Below are 21,915 nucleotides of genomic sequence, written 5' to 3'. Positions count from 1 at the left end.
AAAACAGCAAGAAATATAGTCCAGTGATTGAAAAGTGTTTTGAATCTCAAATTATATTAAAAACAGAGTTTAGTTATTAGATAATTAAGATTTCATCTCCTTAGGTTTTCTGTATACTTGGTTCATTTGTGTTGTATTTTTTATTTTGTTCTTAAACTGATCTTTCCTATATCCATAAACAACTCAAGAACTAAAAAAGGGCCAAGCCACTAGAAAAGCACTTCTAGACACACAAACCAATTTTATTAAAAAATTAAGTCAGGTGTTTATAACAAGGTGCAATTTAAACTTTGTAGGTGGATAGTTATCTCACTATGGCTATTTATATGGGTTTTTATATACAGTAGCTATTTACTCTGCTATTCCATAAAATTCATACTTACCTTGGCAGCCTCTGCATCACACGGTACATAGAGCGTGCACGATACAGAGCACCTACTTAAAGAAACACACTCACCAATATATACTGTGAACTTTTGCAAATATTACAAGGGAAAATGTTTTACTAGCAAAAAATTTCTTGCCAATTTTCTTTTAAGCTAAGTATGCTTTCTCCCCCAGTTGTTACTGCTTACATTTTAAATATTGGGGTATCTGAACAACTATCCGACTTGTTAGGCCTTAAAACTGACCTACCTTGACAGGAGTCCCCTTTTATAAGTTTCTCACCTTGAAAAAAACCATCATTGTACCCTCCTCTTATGCCCCTAGAATATTTCACAAATATCTGTTTTAAGTCTCAGTTTAAGATTAGCTGATTTCACATGCTAGAACTGATAAAGTAACACCATCTTTTAGAGCATGTGTCAAATAAGTAATGTTACTGAGAATTTTAATAAATGTATTTTTCAAATATATTTTCAACTCAAGAAAGAAATTTTCCCCATCTCCAAAAAAATGAAAACCAAGACCAGTCAATTTTTAGACTTATTAGCCATGAAATTTAAAATATTTGAGCTATACAAAGAGGATGCACGATTCTGCAGCCCTTCCACGTATTTACTTACTAATGAAGTCATATAATTGATAATGAATTGGGCCCTAGTGAAGAACTACAATATATTTGTAGACGTAATAGGTGCAAAAGACAGTTGGGTGGGTTTACTGGACCACTCTTCTTCAGTATGGTGGCTTCTAGGAAAATGCAGCTAAACAGTAGCTGTTCATTTTCCCCACACGACTATATGATCAGATCATCTCCTTGGAGCTCTCCTATCCTTAATCCCAAGAAGAGCTTGGTATCCACAGATGAGTATGCGGCCTTCTAACTCCTACTCACATGCATCTTCAGTATGAATCCACATAAAAACTGCAGGTGTATAACTCATGCAAATGCGTACTTAGGAACTGTAGAAAATATTGGAATGCTCTCTCTTTTTTGGCTTTTTTAAATGAAAGCAATTAAGAGGCAGTTAAAATTTAATGTTTTATGAAAAATGTAAATATTAAAGACAACCCAGTAAAGCAGAATTTTAGCATGTTTACTTAAATTACCAATAATTTTCTTCTGCTATTACACATTTACATTATTATGATGCAATACTCTTATCTTTTGTAATAAAGTTTCTGGCTTTTAATGATTACTTCTAGTGACAACAGATAAAGATGACCTGAACTTATGATGGATTTTGTATGTATTTAAGCTCTGCATGATCCTCACGCATTTTTATTGGAGGAACAAAAACCAGCAGTTGTGGTACAGGGTGGTAGGAATGATTAAAGTAAAACTCCATTTAGTAACAGTAAGTTGTCGCAGTCTAAGTTTGTGTCCATTATATTATTTTGCTGGAGTCATAAGACATACTCCTTATGAGTTAAAGTATTACAGTTCAAAAAAACAAAAAACACCAGCTTAAAAAGTTATACATACCTTGGGTCCTAAGAAGCACCCTTTAAAATATCGATACTGAACAGCAACTCCTCTAGTAAGTTCAACAGTAGTTTTCCATAATATACTGCAGAAAAATAGTTTTTTTAAAAGTATTTGGTTACATGAAGGTTTTCAAAAAATGTTATCGTTAGCCCAAAACTAAAAGTTGTATAGAAACAGGTAAGTATACAAATATGGCTTTGGAAAAATATGATTTAAGTACATTTCTTGCTACCTCTTAAAAAAAAGCACTAGGGCTGTCTGTCTGTTTTCTTTCTTTAAAGTAAGTTAGGAAAAGAAACATTCACAAATACACTAGGCTAGCATTCTTGAAACTTGAATAGCAGTTCTGAACTTATGTAACAGCCCTCTAAAATGGTTTGAGAGGCTGAAAGCATTTTACAAAATTTATAATGAAGTTGCAGTATGATTTTATTGCTACAACCATCTATTATCAATGCTGCAGTAGTGATAGTCAGCCAGCCATTTAGAAAAAGGCCACATCTAGAATGTTGTGGTAATACAAATATGCAGCACTGTCAGCTATTCCATTAAATATAAGAAGCTTTGAAACTTGATTGTGATCTCAGACATAAGTGCATGTTCTTATACATCTTGTAAAATAAACTAAAAAAAAAAAAATCACAAAAAGTTCTCTTCTAGTTGACTTAGTTAAGCATGCATCAAGTAAAATAATAAAATACATAGCACTTCTATTGTGCCTTTCATCAGTAGATCTGAGGTGCTTTACAAAGTAAGGAAAAACAATTTATCTTCATTTTACAGACGGGTGAAAATGAGAAACAGTTAAATGCATAAGGTCACACAGAGTCATTGGCAGAGTTAGGAACAGATTCTGGGCATGCTATTCCCCAAATCAGAGAAAAATAAGCAACATAGTGTAATTTTAAGAAACTGGTTGACTCTTCCTGCAGTATTTATTCCCATACTAAACCATTTAAAAACTTATGCAACACAAGTGTTAGGGTTTGATATTCCCCCATTTCATAAGTACACAAAAAACTTCTCTTATTATCGGTTTACAGTCACAGCAACAGAAGTTTTTAGCACAGATCCGCCTTAACAGCACTTTAAAGAAGTTTTTGCAAGTGTCCTGCTGAGCAGTGCTACCACACCACTCCAGTATGTGATCTCACTCATAATTGGAATAGCAGGTGTGTAAGTTACAAATTCTATTACATTAGTAAACATCTTTATTCTAAAAATGCTTTCCAAAATGATCAAACAATGGAAAGACCTGATTAGATAAAAAAGGTTTTATGAAGTGTGTATAGTTTTTAGAATTTTGAATTCAGCATCAAAATGCAAGTATTAGATCAGTATTTTTATTACTAAAAGCTTACCCATCAGCATCATCAGCCTGAAGAACCACTGCAGTTTTAGGATTCCAGTTTCCCAAAGCGCTGCAACTCCCACATATTGCAAAAACCTCTCCTAGGAAGATAATCATCATAATTACTTGGACTTGTCTTCAATTAGAAATGGCATTCTACACAGTGGCTGAAGGGATTTTAAAACTTGTGATATAAGACAGACCCCAATCCAGCCCTCTTCAAGTTTTTGTTTCACAAAGGATATTTTACTACAGGACTGTGACTGTGCTTCAAATTTCATCTCCATCTTGAAGGCTTCACCTCCAGTTTACAGATGGGCAGGTCCATTGATAGTAACTGCTAAATAATAGGAACCACCACACAAATGCTTCTGCAGACAATGCTACAGGCAGATTCCAAAGTCAGTTTCCTTGAAATTCATTTCAAATACGTAATGACAGCTCAAGCAGAATTTTACACTCAATAGTTAGCAACTGATTTGTTGCTTATTTTTAAGTCTCCCTTAACTGCTGTCAATGAACAGGAAAGCACTGATAGAGACCAGGCTGCTAATTTATTTTGGCATTTTCAAACTTGAATATTTGACTTTTCAACCTTAATCTTTTTTTAATTTAGTTCTTTTTATGTCTATATGAATATAAAAGCAACATAAAATTAATGGTTGCGCATATGTACAACATTATACATGCATTAAATGGATATGCAACAGGGGCAAGTTGAGAGGTTAATCCTTCTGTTGGGACCTTAACATTCTGAATCTCAAGAATTTTCCCCTGGAATCCTTGAACTGCACAACTTTAACGTTCTTCCTTTTCTTGATGTTAAAAGAGTACTTTTGGAGGTTTGGGGTTTTTTGTAGTTTACACAGTGAGCATTGCCTCCTGCCCCTCATGCAAAGTGTTGCACTTCAGAGCAGCAGTCTACACATGCAAGAACACAGAAATTTTAACACAGTGATGGGATTTCATTTGGCTCTGCTGCAAATTTTAGCAGAACCTCACTGAGCATTTCCTCTACTCACCACCTCCCTCCCCAAAACTCCTAGAAAAGTACTACCCCTTCATTAAGAACAATTTGCATGCAGACATTTCCAAATGTCAGTCATTTCTACTGGAACTGTTCCTAAAAAGTAAAAACAGGATTAGAATGTTTCACCCTCACTAAAAACTGAATTGTCTTAATTTCACCTTTGGGCTGAGACCAAACATGCGGCATTTTTAGCCCAAAAGGAAAATAGTTCTTTAAATTTCAGAAGACATGAGCATCAGAAAAATGGGATTAATGAAAACTAACCTACCTGTTATGACAATGGGCTAGGTATTTTCAACTATTAAACTTGAACCAGTCCTACAGAGACACAGGAAGCCTTAATAGAAGCTGTGAACCTGTGCCACAAGTCACTATCTCCAGCAGCGATTTCAAATTCTCATACTGCGAAAGAATACATTGCCGCTTGGAGGTAGATGCAAAACTTACAACTTTAAAAAGGATGTTACCAAGGTCGTTCAGTCCTAGTAATAGTAATTTGTCCCATTTAGTATTTGCCTATCAAATTTTGCATCAATATTTTCTTTAAAATATTAAGAAAAAACAGAACGCAGACCTACTTTATATTCTCCATTGTCATATTACCCATCTGCCATTGTAGGTTTACAATGAACTTACTGTGTAACTGATGCACACAATCAATGCAAGTCAGGTGCTATTCTTTAAAAAACACATGTTACAGCAAAGATTTGTTTAGCACCAACAACTACAACCAAAGGCAAGAGATTCCAAACTAGAAACTGTTATAGTAAATTAATATTAAGGTAAAAACATTTGGAACACTCTTAAAATACAGCAGATTCCATTTAATAGCAATGATATTAGTAACTTCCAGTTAATAGCAACATATTGCTGAAAACCAATCCCACCTCATTAACATCAATGTTAATGGGATTTGGGTATCAGCGACCGCATGCTGCTTATTAGCAACATTTTGGTGGGGAAGAAATGCACCATCTGAAAGCAGGTTTGCAAGGCTGCAGCCCCACAAGGAACACTGGGATGTGCCAAGCACCCTCTGCAGGCAAGTTTGCAAGGCTGCAGCCAGGGAAAGAATTGCTGTAGTGCTTAATTTGTGCCTGGGCTTACCAGTGCTGAGCCCTGGCACCTCTGGGCTTGCCACATCAGTTATGAAAGTAAAAAAATTGCTTGAGATCCAGCATTACAAATTAAGTACTGAAGTGCTGGGATATGCCTTTCTCTGGCTGTAATCCCACAAGCCTGCCTGTGGCCAGTGCTCAGTCCATCCCAAAGGTTCTCTCTCTTTTCTTCTTTCTTTCTGTGACTGCAAACCTGCATACACCTAGGCCCTGCATAAGCAGTAAGTGGCTGTGGGCTGGGAAGGCAGGCTGTGGGAAGAGCCATTGCAGCATGGCTGCATGGTACCTCTCCCTAAGGAAAGTAAGTGCTGGGAAGTGTTGAACTCCGATCACTGGAGAGCACAAGTTGATGTACAGTGCAGCTCCATTGGTCTCCTGTGCTCCTGCTGCCCTTGGAAGCAGGTTTGCAGCATCCCTCCCCACTGCTGTCCTCTACACAGGCAGGCTAGTAGTGCTGCAGCCAGGGATAGCACGTCCCAGCGCTTCTTCCCTGGCTACTGCCTTGCAAACCTGCCTTCCACTTTTCAGCAACTTCCGGATAACAGCAACTTTTTGCTGGCAACTGAGTGGTTGCTAGCAAGTTGAATCTACCTAGCAGCTTTTAATAAGTTTTTGAAGCATTTAAGAAGCTCAAGGCCTGGCTCATTCTGGGGGGGAAAAAGTGGGGAAAAAAAACCCACACACAGATCTGTCCCACACGCTCATTAAAGATCCTATGTCTCTTGTCTTAAGAGACAAGTTAAAGTCTGTGTACTGGCCAATCTCTAGATTGGATAATTATATTCTGCCTCTCTAAATTCCCCTGCAGTTTTATTTAGCAATATTCTTCATTTCTTGTCCTAAACGTGTGAAGGTCTGGCTATTGCTTACCACACAGCAGGCTATATTTAAATGGGAGAGGTAGTGATCCCTTATGTACCTTCAGAAAGGTGTTGTGAGGCTTAATTAGTGTTTACAAAATACTGTAAAGTCCCTAGATGAAAGGCACTAGAGAAATGGAAGTATATTATAACTTGAATTGCTTAATGTTAAGAGCATTTTCAAGATCACTGCAACACTCCTTAGCCGAATACTGCAGAAAAAAGTATTAACGTGGGACTAAAATACATATTCTCTCAATGCTCTAGGCAAGGATTCTCATTTCATATATCACTATTTATAGCTGTGACTTGACATAATTAACACACACAATGGCTAGATAAAGAGGAAAAAAATGTAATGGCATAAAGAACTGCTGAAGCCTCTCAGAAAGTTTGTTTATATGTCCTCAGGCCTGCTTTCTCCCTCTGCTAATACCAAAAGCCCCTTCTCCACTAGTAGCAGCAGAAAGAAACTAAGGTAGAGGTGGGCAAACTATGGCCCATGGCCACATCTGGCCTGCAGGACCCTCTTGCCTGGCCCCTGAGCTCCTGGCCAGGGAGGCTTGTCCCCGGCCCCTCCCCTGCTGTTTCCCCTCCCCCACAGACTCAGCACGCGGCACCAGGCTCTGGGCAGCTGGGCATTGCAGTTGCAGAGCAGCGGCCTGACCCAGTGCTCTGGGCAGCGCAGCTGTAGTGCCACCAGAGCTCCAGACAGTGCGGTAAGGGGGCAGGGGTGTGGATAGAGCACAGGTCCCAGGGGGGCAGTCAGGAAGGAGATGGAGGGCTGAATGGGATGGCAGAGGGCAGTCAGGGGACAGGGAGAAGGTGGTTGGATGGGGCAGGGGTCCCAGGAGGCAAGTCAGGAATGAGAGAGAGTGGGTTGGATGGGTCGACAGGGGGCAGTCGGGGTGGGGGCGGGTCTGGGGTGGTCAGGGGACAGGGAGTGGTGGATGGGGTAGGAGTCCTGAGGGGGGCCAGCGGTCGGGTCAGGGTGCAAGAAGGGCGGGGGGGGTCAGATAGGAAGCGGGGGCCAGGCCACGCCTGGCTGTTTGGGGAGACACAGCCTCCCCTAACCGGCCCTCCATACAATTTTGAAAACCCAATGTGGCCCTCAGGCCAAAAAAAGTTTGCCCATCCCTGAACTCAGGGCTGATCTTCACTAAAGGGAGATCCAGCTGCTGCTTTAGTGGGTCTAGCAAAGACCTACTAAACAGACAGCAGAGCGCTCTCCGGTCGACCCAGGTACTCCAGCTATCCAAGAAGAGTAAGGGAAGTCGACTGGAGAGCGTCTCCCCTCAACACAGTGCAGTGAAGACATTGCAGTAAGTCAACCTAAGCTACATCATTATTCACGTAGCTGGAGTAGTGTAATTTAGGTTGACTTACCCCCGTAATGAAGACAAGCCCTCATGTCATGTCAGTATTGTGGGGCAACAGAAACAGTACAATCATCCTCTTACGCCATCCACATCCTGTAGGTATTTCCCACAGAAAAGCTCCCTGCAAAACCACTGACAGAAAAGGAATTAATTTTCTCTAGCCTTGTTGTTTACTACTTCTATTACGATTAGAAAAAAAACAAAAACCTTCAAGTCTGTTCTGCTAGGGACAGCAATGTCACAACTAGCTGCTTTAGAAATAAACTTGCAAATACAAGAAGGAAATAAGCAGAAGCTTTTTTGGAGTTCTACCTTTTTGTTTATTATTTTTAATTTTTGCAAGTTTTCAGAATTCTACAAAAACTATGACATACAAGTAGAAATCATTTTTAAACAAAATACTTTCTATGAGGCATCAAACAGTTCTTACAGATTGTGAAAGCTGGAAGCATGGAGAGTCATTTTTAAAAAATACAAAAATTAAAGACACTGCTCCTTAGCAAGGGCTATATCTTCATACTGAGTTTCAGGTTCCAAGCCCTGGACATTTTGCCTGTACAGCTGTTTAAAAAATTGCAAGTTTTTTTTTTTTAAACTGGTAAAAGTATATTTTTGCCCTTCTGTCCTCATACTCAAATATGGCTGAAAATTTTTGCACAAATGCAATGGAAACTTATGCAACCAAACATTTGCCTCTTAACAGGACCTTTGCCAACATTCATAATTACATGTTCAGCTGCTTCTGTTGAGCAACAGCTACGGATTTATTTTATGTGAAATAAATGAATGCTCACTTCAATCTTATTGCAAATTGAAGTTTTTGTAATAAACCGCAATTGGTTATTGATAAACATTTGCACTTGAACCGTCAACAAATGTTAGTGACCTTAGATAAATTTTACCTTAGCAATCAAGATGTTGGCATTGGTTTCTGTTTCAATGCATATTTCTGTTTTAATAGCCTGTTACTTCTCTTATTACACATCATTTTAAACAAAAAAAAAAAAGAAAGATATAATTAGTGCTTTTAATTTTTAACTAAAATGTGACAGAAAGTTTGTCCCCTAAGGAGTTTTAACAGATGACTAGTGACAAGGCATTATTATATATTCATTATTTTGCCAATATCATTGTAATAATAAACCACATATGGTAGACTGATTCCCTGTTTATTTCCAGTTTGTATTTCTTGTTGTACTAATTACCGCCAAAGAACATTACATTTTTTTTTATCAAAGAGCAGAATGATATATCGAACATTTATTCAGTTGCCCCAAAAACTGCAGTAATATTGGCCTGCTACATTTCTCGCCTCCTCCTACTACGCAATTATGTTCAAAATGTCCCCTTTGAAATCACATGCTACAGAGAACATCATCTCCCAGGCTCCTACCTGCCTCTTTTACAAGCACTTTTCCAAGGTACTTAAATATTTATATTTTTAGATTTTTGGTAATGGAGTCTAGATTCATCATTTTAAGTTGAAACTGGAAACCCTATGATACCCCATAATAAGCAAGAATTGTATTATCATCAGGTACAGCAAAAAGTATCACAAAATAAGGTTTCAGAGTAGCAGCCGTGTTAGTCTGTATTCGCAAAAAGAAAAGGAGTACTTTGTGGCACCTTAGAACCTAAGTGGCATCTTTGTAGTAAGACAGAAATGTAGATTCCATGCATCTTCTACCTAATGACTAACTGCTTCCATATTCAATTTAGAGTAAGAAGTCACAAGAAAGTGCTGGACTACTCTGGGCTTGCCTACACTTAATCCATGAGCAGTGATCGATGCATCGGCGGTCATTTTAGCGGGTCTAGTGAAGACCTGCTAAGTTGACCGCAAATCGCTCTCCCACTGACTCCTGTACTCCAGTGGATAGAGAAGAATAGGGGAAGTCGACAGGAGAGCACCTCCTGTCAACATCACATAGCGTGGAACCCACGGTAAGTAGGTCTAAGCTACGTCGATTTGAGTTACACTATTCACGTAACTCAAATTGCGTAGCTTAGATCGATTTTCCGCTGTAGTGTAGACTAGGCCTCTGATTTGCAGCATGAAAGGAATGTAAAGGGAACAAGTGGAACATCCTGAACACCTATTGAGTCCTCAACTTCACCAGCAGAGGAGGGGGAGAGAACTAAGCTCCCACAAGTCCAAGAAAGGGAATTTTACCTCTGATTTTAGCAGAGGGGAGGGAACTCCACTGAGTTTGGCATAGCAGAGTATGCTCATTAAGAAGGGGAGGGGGGAGGGGCTTCTGGTGATTTTAGTGATTTATTATTGAATGGCTGCTGATGCCTTCTAGGATTTATTAGAGTGGTTCGCTGTGAATTTAAGCCTTATAGCACTGTATAAATAACAGGGGAGTGTGTATGGTTAGGCTGGCCAGGATGGGCGAGAAGATGAATACCTTAGATAGGCTTGTGGCAAATCATATAATGACTCACAGAGGAAGCACTCTGGTTTTTTAGATGCAATCAGCCACTGATTGGGAAGGGGGTGGAGTGGGGGGGGTGTTTGTCTGTGAATCAGAGAAGGAAGTGAAAGAGGAAACTCAATGGAATAGCTACTTTGTGTCTGCTTTTGGCTTGTAACAATTTTGGAAAAAAGTTGAAGGCAAAGATTGGATAACATCCCACTGGTTAGACACAGACATAGCGAACATCCCAAAACCAGCTAGAGACAGAACGGAAATGTAACTGACATCTGAGGTTTCAGGATACTTGATCAGAACAGCATGCCATCTTATCCAATTTGTTAACCTGTGTTCCAAACTCATTCAAAACATATTCTCTTGTTATATTTGGTTCAACAGGAACCCTCTGCATACCTATACACAAACTGAGGATTTTCCAAGAAACATAGCAATGTATGCCTGCGTATCTGAGGTCAGGATTAATGCTAAATATTTCCACTTGATAAAGTAAGGTTATCACAAATACAATTCTAATTTTTAGTTAGACTATTTCAGGGAGTATATAAAAATCTCTGGTATGCTAACATTTTTCAAACAAAAGTTATTAATAAAGGAGATAAAATTAATTCCCCAACTCTCCGCTAAAGAACAATTATTTGGTAAAGCTCCTCTTTACCAATCCACCCTCCTGAACCTTGTCATCCTAGGTATCAAAATTATATGATTCTTTGCCCTCTAACTAAAATAAAAAAATATTTTTAACTGTATGGCTTGAAGATTTTCTTCTAGTTTTACAACACACACACACACACGTATATGACGACAAGTGTGATTTCTGTACCTGGTTCTGCTGTTCCTCTTACTTCAAAGGTAACTTGAGATGGGGTCATACTTCCAGATAATGACTAAGGAAGTCTGATGTCTCCTATTAGAGGGTATAAAAAAGTATTTCAGTAACAATATACCGCATCTGTAGCGGTCTCACTAAAAGCTAGGGTATGAACTTCAGTCATCTACAGGGGGGTGACCAAGTATTGGTCTTAATGTTCTGAACAAATGGCAGTACTTGTGAGCTCTGGACCACTCCACAGCAAACCAAAGCAAACGACTGACCAGATCAAGAAACCATTGTCCAGCCAGTGAGGAAGTCAGTGTGACACAGGGCCTATCTACAAGATTAACAAGTGTTAAACAAAAGTAGTGAGATTGATATGTGCAACTAGAAATAGCATTCATTCAATATTTTTAGGGGAGGATTTCTCTAAAGCACTCAGCATTTTCCTAACTCTGCTCTCAATGAAGTCAATGGGAACTTTATCATTAGAGACAAAGTGAAATTATAACCTTCAATGGCCAATAGTTTTCTATGGGTAAGCAGCAGCCTCTTTAAGCTATTCTTTACTCTTACTTAGGGTTGCCAATTTTGGTTGGATGTATTCCTGGAGATTTCATCACACAACATAATCTTTATTTAAAGATTAATCTTTAATTCCTGGAGACCCCAGGCCAATCCTGGAAGGTTGACAACCCTACTCTTACTTTCAAAGCTACTCATGAAAAATAATGCAGACGAGCAGAAAACCAATTATGAATACACATAACTCTAAAGCAAATATTTACAAAAACACAACATCAAGCTTCCTTGAGGAAAGAGCATTTACCTCAAAATAACATGGCAGCAATGAAAACATGATGATAGTTTACATAACTATAGCAGTCCTATTTTAATAGCCAGGAAAAAAACAAATCACATTTACTCAGAATTGCTATGCCTATTAAAATATTATCTATGCCTTATTTCCCTTCCATAAATATGCAAGGTATTTTAGAGTTGAATAAAAGACAGTTCCTCGTGACAACACTGGCAGTCCTAGATAACTAGGAATTTGACATGTATAAGTGAAAATAATTTCCTTTTCCATTACTTATAAAATAATTATTTCAGAGTCAATGAAGGCCATGTTTCTATATGCAAATAGCATTCACTGTATGTAAATGCACTACCAACGGAGTGCCAAGTAATCCAAAATAATTTTGAAAGGGTAATATACAGCAAGAAATTTTAGTACTGTGCTTCCCACCTAGTTGATTTCCGAACACTTCACACCAGGTTTCAAAAATCCAGTTGTAAACAGAAGTACTGTTTATGTAATACAATGATGACAGCAGCATGCCTGAGTTGAGAGCTTTAGTGTTACTGAACAAAAAATGTTCAAGTTACAACACTAGAGGGCAAGCCCCAGTCCTCCAGTGATTGCAAACGTACACAGAACTGAGTAGGAGCCCAAAAGGCAGAGTGAAAGAAGATCTAGAGACGGAATAGGGGAGAATGCAGAAAGGTAGCTCTTCAGAGCCCAGAGCAGAAAGTCCGAGAGCTGCAGAAAACAAGTTCTAATGTTTGAGTTTCTTCCTTCTGTGTCCTCCACATTTCTTCCCTTTGGGTCTGTGTCCCTTCCTCACTCATGTCTGTCCCTCTTCTGCCCCACACATTACCTCTTTCACTCCTGTTCTTTTCTTATTCTCCCCAACCCCTTTCTCTTCCCTCTGTGCCTGAGAATATGGGAAGGAGGAGATTTCACTGAAGTGGAAACAGGAAAGAGCTTTCCCAGCCCCCAACCCCCACAAAGAGAAGCTGAGGCAGAGAGGGAAAGTGAGTTGTCCAAGGCTATCATGCAGGTATCTGGCAAAGCTGAAAACTGAACCCAGAACTTCTGGTGCCCCAGACCAATGTCTTATCACTGGATAACACTGCCTCCAACGATGACACAGCATGTCTCACACAAAGCTACGGCTGATATAAAAGAGGCCATGCCTATGCCATACTAACTGACTCCCAATTAGTTTCAAAACTGAATTCAAAGTCCTGATCTTAAAGCAGCCTTACAGATTTAAGTGCTTTATAAAGTTCTATTCACTCATTTACCAACAGGTAATATTGGGTTGGGGCTTTTTAGCTGACGGGCAAAAAGAATATTAGTTTTTCATTATAATGTTCAAGGGTGGATGAGTGGATTTTGAGCCTGGGCTGGAAGAACTTTCATTTGCAGTTTTGCAAAGCTTCCTTCAACGGAATGGAAACTATCTACCTCAGAGACTACCTCAACTTCCACAGGGATAACACACCTGAAAATAACCCTAGTTTACACTCACAGATAGGAAACAGAACATTTTAAGGGACAGTACTGCAGCTGTAGAATTTCTTGCCAATGATATCAGGCTTATGATTGGGGTTTTTTTTATACTTAAACATGGTAAGACTAAACAATTTTCAAGAAAGTTCCTGAAGGGAAGCTATGCCTGCAAGTATGGAATACAATACAAATTAGCACACACCTCTCTGTGGCATCCAGTTACTATATTTCAGTTTATATTTCCCTCTAACTTTACATTAATGCATCAAAATCCTTATCCATGCTGTACATTATTCTGCATTTGTAAAGCACTGTGTATATTTGGGATACTAGATGAACAACACGATATGTCTTGAAAAGAATACACAATTAAACTGTCCAGAAGGCTTTAATTTTATTCCTTTAAACTCTTGCAAGGTAAGGGGAAGAGTTTTTTGGCTAAGAACTCTAACTCTCTGGCTAGTCGGTGTCATGCAAATTTTATAAGCCCTGGACCCTATCGGTATGCAAGACTCCCTAGCCAATTAAGAGCGGTCAAGGAAAATTCCCTATTTCCCCATACTTGCAACAATCCTCAGAGTTCTGGAGAGCCTACTGAATCTCCAGATCTGAAGAGAGAAAGGAGCTTCTCCCTGAAGAGATGTGATCAAGTGTGGATGTACCACAATTAAGTATAACAACTGTTTCCCATGAAGACTGTATGTAGCATAGTTTAGAGCTGTTAGCATAAACGAGGTATTGGTCTAATTTTTGGCTACAGGCAGGATGTAGCCAAACAAGTCAACATTTTGTTAATTTCAAGCTTAGGTGGTATTAATCACTTCATGACTAGACCTCCAGTACAGCTCTCTGCTGCTATAGTGCTCTTTTGAATTTTCCAAACTTTCACAGGAACTATAATGAAACAACAACAGTTGGTATATTGAGCACCACTGAAATGTTATGCCCGATATACATGGCAAAGCTGTTAAGATAAGAACACTTTGTTTTTCCATTAGTACAGCCATCCTTTAGGGGAAAAAACAAGCATAGCTGCTATAAAACTCTGGTTAAACCCATTTTTCCCCTCACAAACTCAACATTAGCTAGAAGACTTAAGGTTTCCACTTAGACAAGAAGTGTAACTGCATCTCCTAGTGCAGTCAAGTAACCTCAGTTCTTTGCAAGCCTATAGTATATACGAAATATCTAAAGTTTACAAAATATTTAAACAGGAATCTGGAATATATAAAAATCTTACCTTTCAAAAAAGTTGACAGAACATTAGCACTCAAAAATGAAGGCCAAACCATGCTCACCAAACCAGTAGTCACTGAGGGCAAGATTTATTTAAGCTTCTCAGATAGTGCATTGGCAAACCTTACTCCACTAGTGACCTAAAACAACCATCCGTCCGTCAGTCTTTGAGCAAGGGCTGCTAATCATGCTAAACTCTGCAGTAATCTCTGAGATGTATATACAAAGACTTCCAAACATCATACCAAACATCAGACTGGACATGAATTCTAATTTAGATTACAATATCATATAGCTGCTTTCAGGAGTTTCTTGAAGCTAACATACGACAGCTCCAGCTTGCCTACTAGCTGTCACTGAGCCAGCATTTAAATCTGTGTACAAGGACAGATTTTTGAGCTCCAAGTATGATGCATGGGATATGCTCCCTGTATGATCTGTGACAGCTGTCATAGTTTCAGGGTAAGTGAACCTTTATTTCCCCTCAGTTGTCCACCAAGGGGACCCACTGTAGGCTCCCAACTGTTCAGCCACCATCTCTCTTGGGCAGAAACCCGTGTCTGTCTCCTTCCTGACCAGGGTGTTAAAGGCTATACAGCTACCTGATTAACACTCGGATATCCCCAGCAAGCCAGACTCCCTAAAAGACTAGAATCTGCATTTTGCTGTATCTCCAGAAGCTATGACCCGTATAATCGCCCACAGTTATAAGTTACCCCATAGCTCTTTCTAAGCAAGCACATTTATTATTAAGGTGAAAGTATTACAAAGAAAATATTAAGAACAAAAATCTACACACATGCTAAAAAGCTTACCAGAGGCAATCCTTAACACCAATCTTGGCGTTTGGTAGGCATTAGTCCTGCAAAGCCCACAACTGTGACTTTACCATAGTTACAAATTCATAACTATCTCAGATTCAGAACTGAGACTGGGCAGAAAAGCTTGTTTCTTTATACAGGTCAGGACTTTGATCACCAGTCTCCAGGAACAGGTAATCTTCAGCAGATATGTATGTAGCTTCAAAAGGCTGGGTTTGTGTGTAATTGAAGGTGGGGAATTTGCATTAACCTCTCCCTAGATATTCCCCTTGGAAATCCATTTAACATTTACAGACCCAGAAGTCCATTCTTGTCTGGCACATTTTCAATACAGTCCTTTGAACATCCAGGTCTCACAAATGTCACCTAGAGAGGTTACACGCAATTTCGGCCCAAAATAATACATAAGCCATGCATTTAATATAATGGAGCCCAAAGACAAACTTAATTCAGTAAGGTCTCCCAAGGATGTGGCTAGACATTGCCATACCTGTCACAACAGTTTCTCTTATTGCTGAAGCTTAAAAACCTCAAGTACTACAAATCTTGAAGAGTCTTACTTACTTTGACTGATTCCTTTCTGATTCTGAAAGGAGACAATTTTGAGTCTGGAGATTGACTGAGCTACTTTCCATTCACTATCCAAAATGGATGAACTGTTAGAAACCGAAAGAAAGATTTTGTAAACTACAGAATATCTGGAAGGGGAGCAGAGTAATTGAGTATCACATCATCTGCATAAAGAAAACTAACATTTTTACATCTTAATGAAAAGGATCCAGTACGAACATTTTGGTAATTTGGAAAGTAAAGAAAGGAGGCAAAATTCCAGCTGGTGGCAGAACAGAACTAAAAGGTAGAACTACAAGATTAGACAATTTCCTTAACTAGCTGTACATTGGGCAAAACCCAAAGATTTTGACACACTAAAGTCTCTGGGTCAGATCCTCAGATAGCATTAAGTTGCAGTAGCTCCAATGATCTTATTGGAAATATGGCTATTTATACCATATGAGGATTTGGTCCTCTAGGTGAACCTTACCCACTGCAGTTAATCAATATCTGGTAAGCTGTGTTTTATGACGAGCATTTAAGAAGATTAAGACTGTCCAGCGTGGAAAAGAGACAACTAAAGGGGATATGACAGATCTATAAAATCACGAATGTTGTCAAGAAAAAGCATTATTTACTGTTTCACATAACACAAGGACCAGGGTCACCTGAAGAAAGTACTTCTTTACACAACACAGAGTCAACCTGTGGAACTCGTTGCTAGGCAATGTTGTGAAGGCCAAAACATAACTGAGTTCCAAAAAGAGTTAGATAAGTTAATGGATGATAGGTCCATCAGTGGGTATTAGCCAAGATGGTAAGGAATACAATCCCATGCTCCAGGTGTCCCTAAGACTCAGACAGATGCTGGGACTGGACAAAAGAGGATGGATCACTTTATAACTGCCCTGTCCCTCTTATTCTCTCTGAAGCATATAGCATTGGCCACTGTCATAAGACAGGATACTGGGCTAGATGAACCATTGGTCTGACTCAGTATGGCCATTCTTATGCTATGTTTTTATGAGAAAGCCAAAAGGAGTAGGATTTACCTGTAACTAAGCTTCGCTTATGTTATATCATTTTCCCTATCTTAAAAACTGAGAACATTTTCCACCTGACAAAAGGCCATCAGAAACTTCTGATTGGCACATGCTCCACCAACCTGAAACTTACCTACATAACATTATGTTGAAGGAAGAAACTACAATATAGGATTCGGATCTTTCAATGGGGAAAAAAAAACAAAACCTCTCTTAATTGCTATTTATGGAGGGTCAGATTTGTAAAGGTATTTAGCTGCCTAAAGATGAAAAAGGGGATCAAGTGGGATTTTCAGACACCTATCTACACCTTTAGGCACCTAAATACCTTTAAATATCTGCCCCTTAAACTCATTAATTTTAAAGTCACTACACTAGAAAGTTTGCTTAATTAGCCATATGAAAATAATGGTAAACACATAGCACATTTGCATGAGCTTCACACTAATCCCCAAACAGATCAAGTGTACAATACTGGTACCACAGAAAATAAGTATTTTGCTTAATCACATCAAAATGTGACTATAGTTTCCAAATCTAAAATTCATAAGCATATACATGAAGGTTACATTACAGTATTTTTAAAACTGTATGTTTCCGTCTTAAGCAGTCCTTCTCCATATTATAATATCCATAGAATATATGGATGCTATCAACACCTCCCTGCCCATACTGACGGGAAAGTCTACACAAGGCATTTGCTGGCCCCCCTGCTTGCACCTACCCTAAAAATCATATTTACTGTCTTACATATAATTAGTATACATTCAGTACTGAAGGGAACAAAAAGGAGACAAGCACTAACATTCTAAGAGGTAATTTTTACCCGCCCTACAGAAGTAAGCCCTCAGATACCAAATATCAACATAAGTTGCTTCCAGCAAAAACTCATTAGGCTAATTCTACAAAGAACAGAATTCTCTTCTGCTCATACACAAGATATCACAAACTAACAAATTAGACACATGCAGTACAGTGACTACAGGCAAATAAATCTGAAATAATCATACAGCGTTTGATATCAGAACCAGTGCCAAGGTTGGACAGCATATCAAATCACAACAGCTATCATTCTTTACAAAGACAGTTCTGAAACCCTTTGTTTCCAGCTGAGCAGTCACAGACTGACAAAAAGGACCTTACTTTGCCATCTTTCCTACATAGGTAAGCACCTCTACAAGTTCTGCAGTTCTCCTTAAGACTGCATTGCAGCATTAACATTTAGATATGAGCTAAGCTAGGGGCAAGGTTTGAACACACAACTTCTGATCCAAAAGCAGAAAGTCTACTGATGAAGTAAAATCCTGTTGTACATTTTAATCCATCATTTAGGAAGTAGCAAAACAGAAATACTATTTCAAGAAATGATATCAGAATATACCTGCGGTTTAAAATAGCAACACTAACATTTTAAGGAGATTGTTTATCTTGAAAATATCTGGAAAATTAAATATGTCCCCGAAAGTGATTACTTACAACAATAGCCCACTTTGACATTCTCAATCTCAGTTATATCTCCCCCTTCCCCCCGCGGGAGCCCTGCACTCGCCTCCAGCCCCCCCCCCCGACCCCGTCTACTCCCCCCCGCCCGGGAGCCCTGCACTCGCCTCCAGCCCCCCCCCCCGACCCCGTCTACTCCCCCCCCCGCCCGGGAGCCCTGCACTCACCTCCAGCCCCCCCCCCCCCCGCCCGGGAGCCCTGCACTCGCCTCCAGCCCCCCCCCCCCCCGCCCGGGAGCCCTGCACTCGCCTCCAGCCCCCCCCCCGGACCCCGTCTACTCCCCCCCCGCCCGGGAGCCCTGCACTCGCCTCCAGCCCCCCCCCCCCCGCCCGGGAGCCCTGCACTCGCCTCCAGCCCCCCCCCCCCCCGCCCGGGAGCCCTGCACTCGCCTCCAGCCCCCGCCCGGGAGCCCTGCACTCGCCTCCAGCCCCCCCGCCCGGGAGCCCTACACTCGCCTCCAGCCCCCCCGCCCGGGAGCCCTGCACTCGCCTCCAGCCTCCCCCGACCCCGTCTACCCCCCCCCGCCTGCCCTGCGCTCCCCTTCTGGCCCCCCCCCTCACTACCCCAGCTCCCACCTGTCAGAGACCTTCCCCCTCTCTCCCAGGCGCCTCCCCTCCATCCCGACAGCCGCCGGCTCTGACCTGGACGCTGAGCGCGACGGGCTGCTCCGGCTGCCTTTGTCTGCGGAAGCGACTGCCCCGGCTCCAGGGCGCGCCGCCCGAGCTCCCTGCCGAGCTCGGCCGTCCCCAACCGCCCGGCCGAACCGGTTCCAACCGCCCGGCCGAACCGGGCGCGAGGCGGCAACGGGCAGCGGCCACGTGACAGGCACGGCCAATGGGCGCGGAGAAGATTCCTAGAAAGCGCGGCGGGGCGGAGAGTTTGAGGGGAGCCGAAGCAGGAAGGGCCGGGGGGCGGGACTGCGCTCGGAAAGTCAGCCAATCAGTAGAGCAGCAACGGCCAGCCAATGAGAGCGGAGAGTGCCCACCCGGCCCGGGGGCGGGGGGAGTGAGGTGATGAGCCGGGCCGGAGGGCCAGGGCCTGGCGGGAGCAGCCGGGCGGGGGGCGCGGCGAGGGCTGCGGGCCGGGGGCAGCTGCGGCTGCAGCCAGGGCCAGTCAGGCGGTTTTCCTGTAAAAAAGGGCCTGAAAGCACTCGTGTTCTGGAGAAATTGTCTCTTGGTGGGGCTGATTTGAACTTCCGTTCCGGTGCTGGGTGTGGGAATGGGCTGAGGCCAAGGGAAATGTGTCTTTGAGCCTCCTTTGTACAGGACAGGGAAGCGTAGCTGCTACAGGATGGCCATGCATCCGACGAAGTGGGTATACACCCACGAAAGCTCATGCTCCAATACGTCTGTTAGTCTACAAGGTGCCACAGGACTCTTCGCCGCTTTTACAGATCCAGACTAACACGGTTACCCCCGATACAGTATGACTGTTGTTTGATTTGACTACATAAATACCCACATGGGTTATCCACTAAAGGATTGTTCAGGCAGATGGAAGGTGCCTTTTCGTACCTCTTTACCTGTTATTAAAAGCCAGTTTTGCTCATTCTGATCCTCTGGATTGTAAAAATTCTACAGATTTCTAGGAGGATAGAGGACCACGCACTTACAGATTTTGTTACAAGGCGCCTTGAGTTTAGATGGCATGCTGTAGTGGGGCCTACTGTTTTGTAAACACCTACATAGTCTAGGAGTGGAAAACCATTTGCTTTAAAAACCTTTCAGATGTCAAATTTTGGACAATTATGTGCTGTGTTACAAAGCCCTATGCTTTTAAAGTACCTTTTTAAAATAAGTGTATTTACATAAGTAAAGTGAATTCTTATTCACTCATCTGTTCTAGCTTTCAGTAAAGTACCTATCTCCATGGTATAGAAACAGTTTTATTTCAGAGCAAGCTGCAGTAACCATTATTATTGATCCTCCCACACACACAGACACTCAATAATTAGAATGCTTGTCTCCTTAAAACGAATTGGTTTTTAATTTTGTTGAAATCAGACTGCAGCTTTGACAATAGTCCATCTTGCGGGACATTTGATAATGTTAGGGTAAGTGATATTAATGGGATTACAGCTAAGTAAAAAGACTTCCTTGCAACTAAACACTCCTAAAATTGCTTGCTGAAAAGCCAAGATCCCATAATTAACAAAGGGATATAAGGACTGATCTAAAGATCACTGATGAAGTAGAAAGACTCCCATTAGATTCAGTGGGTTTTGGATCAGCCTGCTTTTGTTTGCATAGGAACACAACCCACTTCTATTCTTAGGGCCAGATTGTTAGGCACTTAACTACCTTTAAAAATCTGGCCTTTGGAGTAAAAATTCAGTGCTTGAATAGGGCTTAGCCACAGGTGGGCCTGGGTGCACAGATACCAACTTTCACGGGGTAAATGAGCACCCCGACTTTCACAATAAGCCAAAAATCAAGCTAATCCCATTTCAAAACAAGGCCAAAACAAGAAAATCCCTAAGAACCCCAACGCTCTTATGTGAAAAGAAAAGGAGGACTTGTGGCACCTTAGAGACTAACCAATTTATTTGAGCATAAGTTTTCGTGAGCTACAGCTCACTTCATCGGATGCATACTGTGGAAAGTGTAGAAGATATTATATACACACAAAGCATGAAAAAATACCTCCTCCCACCCCACTCTCCTGCTGGTAATAGCTTATCTAAAGTGATCACTCTCCTTACAAATGTGTATGATAATCAGCATTCAGTTGGGACTGTGGTGGGCCCGCTGTGCACCTCTGACTCTCTCTCCCCGTTGACCCTGCTTGCCAGAAGCTGGTCAAAAAAAAGAAGCTACAAGCCAAAAACTATCCAACAAGCAACTCACAAGCCAATTAAGCCAAAAACAAGCCCAATTTCTGCATTTTTTTTGCAGGTTAGGCATATCTGCCTGGGTGGGCTGCGGCCCACCCACTTAGAATCCAGGCCTACCCCACCTCCCTGGCTCTGCTCCGGCCCCAGAGCTAGCCTCACCCAGACATGGAGAACACCGCATGCCGGGTGCACACACACCCCAGCCCAACCGGAGCGGGAGGGACAGCAACAGAGTGCTGGGCAAGCACGCCACAGCAGGTGGAGGGCAGGCGAGCGGCGTGGAAGAGGAGATCCTCAAAAAAAGATAGGCCTGCCACCTCAAGGAACTGGGCCCGGTGTGGGATGGGGACAGGTGCCAGGAGCTGTGTGCACTGGAGAGCGGGGTCTCTTTCCAGAACTGGGTGCGCACATGGGGCCCCAGGCCAGATTGTCCATCACCCCCCTGGTTCTTCCTGCCACCTGCCCCCCGTCATTGCCTGCCCACCCGAAGTCGGGGCCTATCCAAATGTTCCATGCTCGCTACGCCACTGGCTTGAATTGACAGAGCAAGTGATCTGAGAGATAGAATATAGGAATGCAGCATGAGTGGCTAATTTTGTGCAGCGTTCAGCCCCTGACATAATTTAGAGGAGTTTGGCTATTCTAGCTTGTGCCAGCTAGTAAACACTAGCTGAGGATCACCAGGGCACAGCACATTACTCATATGTCCATTCTCGGCTGTGCCCCCAACATGCTGCCTGTGCAGGAAAGTGTGAATGGAAGAGGGGGGGA

The 21,915-nt window shown here is 41.6% G+C and overlaps 1 protein-coding gene across 4 annotated transcripts in view; it reads right to left on the bottom strand.

The window, feature by feature from the left end:
* The window catches only part of GPCPD1 (glycerophosphocholine phosphodiesterase 1), a 72,060-nt gene extending 52,923 nt beyond the window's left edge, over positions 1-19,137 (bottom strand). The window contains exons 1-5 of one of the 4 annotated variants that reach the window (XM_048842511.2): positions 18,953-19,137; positions 15,781-15,872; positions 10,870-10,953; positions 3,235-3,325; positions 1,871-1,955 (exon numbers count right to left, since the gene is read on the bottom strand). In XM_048842511.2, the coding sequence (XP_048698468.2) occupies positions 1,871-1,955; positions 3,235-3,325; positions 10,870-10,918 (225 nt within the window). In that variant the 5' untranslated portion in view covers positions 10,919-10,953; positions 15,781-15,872; positions 18,953-19,137. Of the gene's footprint in view, positions 1-1,870; positions 1,956-3,234; positions 3,326-10,869; positions 10,954-14,399; positions 14,509-15,780; positions 15,873-18,952 lie in introns of those variants that run through there. The other 3 variants (XM_048842510.2, XM_048842515.2, XM_048842512.2) reach the window with 3 other exon arrangements.
* Between the last annotated feature and the right edge of the window lie 2,778 nt (positions 19,138-21,915).

This window comes from Caretta caretta, chromosome 3 (assembly GCF_965140235.1).
Source record: "Caretta caretta isolate rCarCar2 chromosome 3, rCarCar1.hap1, whole genome shotgun sequence".
Lineage (NCBI taxonomy): Eukaryota > Metazoa > Chordata > Testudines > Cheloniidae > Caretta > Caretta caretta.
This window is presented reverse-complemented; position numbering and strand designations above follow the sequence as displayed.